The sequence below is a fragment of the Apium graveolens genome, chromosome 4 (assembly GCF_009905375.1).
Source record: "Apium graveolens cultivar Ventura chromosome 4, ASM990537v1, whole genome shotgun sequence".
NCBI classification, from domain to species: Eukaryota; Viridiplantae; Streptophyta; class Magnoliopsida; order Apiales; family Apiaceae; genus Apium; species Apium graveolens.
The window spans coordinates 301,628,635-301,629,606 of record NC_133650.1 but is presented as its reverse complement, the minus strand read 5'-3'; the positions used below and the strand labels follow the sequence as shown (position 1 = coordinate 301,629,606).

At 37.3% G+C, this 972-nt stretch overlaps 1 protein-coding gene across 1 annotated transcript; it reads right to left on the bottom strand.

Annotated features, from left to right (window-relative positions):
- Positions 1–228: 228 nt before the first annotated feature.
- LOC141719958 (cyclin-D2-1-like) lies at positions 229–772 on the bottom strand. The gene is made up of 3 exons (XM_074522316.1): positions 766–772; positions 547–668; positions 229–459 (listed from the first exon to the last, which is right to left on the bottom strand). The coding sequence occupies exons 1-3, from the start codon at positions 770–772 to the stop codon at positions 229–231; spliced, it is 360 nt and encodes a 119-aa protein (XP_074378417.1).
- Between the last annotated feature and the right edge of the window lie 200 nt (positions 773–972).

Genomic DNA, 972 nt, shown 5'->3' with positions numbered 1-972 from the left:
TAAAACATTAAAACAATTGTCTGAATCACAACTAAGAAATAAAAAGAATAACTAACAATCCTATTCATATCCTAACATGTAACTCCTATTCTGTCATCTGTGTTTATATATTTCTATGCGGGCACTTGCATGAAGCCAGCCACACCAAAACCACGATTCAATCGAAACTGTTGGGACTTGAGTAATGCATCAGAGGTCCATATTAAATGACTTGATCTCTTGAAATGATCAATCAAGCCTTCTCCTTTTCGGATCTTGATTAGCAGCGTTTGATGAACTAGGATCTGAAACAACTGTTCTCCCGTAGATTCTATAGCTCAAGAATGCTGCATCCAACACCCCATCAGGACTCCCGGACCCTGCTCGAGCTGCTACTGATACAGTACCATCAGGTAGATCAGTACTCGCTGCTATCTCTATCAAATCTTCAATCATTTGAACACACTTCAGCAGCCTATCCTGCAAAGTCCAACAAATCATATGTTTAAGAAAAATACAAGAAGGTTTGTCCTGTCTTTTATTACAGTGGACACCGCAATTGTTTACCTTCTCAAAATGCATGACACCAGATATTGCCTTGTCAATCTCTGGTTCCTGTGTTTCTCTCGTAACACAGATTGCAACAGCAGCTGAGATTTCCGAGGGCCTAAATTCTAGGAAATCAACACCTGCATTTTATTCCACCAAAATCTGTATCAAACACTTGGAACATCATAGTACCAAAATCAGTTAAGAAACTTTATTTTAATATTTTAACTGTGAGACCTTTCATTGTGTTCACAATGAACTGGCATGATTTATAGATCAATGATCCATACATCAGAGACTCTGATGGAATCATATCTTCACTTTTGAGCTTTCTAATGAATAAATCTATATACGAAAACGGAGTACACGCATGCATCTGTTAGAAGTCAAACTCTCTCTAGAAGATATCACAACAGCTGGTTCGAATAAATATTTTAAATATCT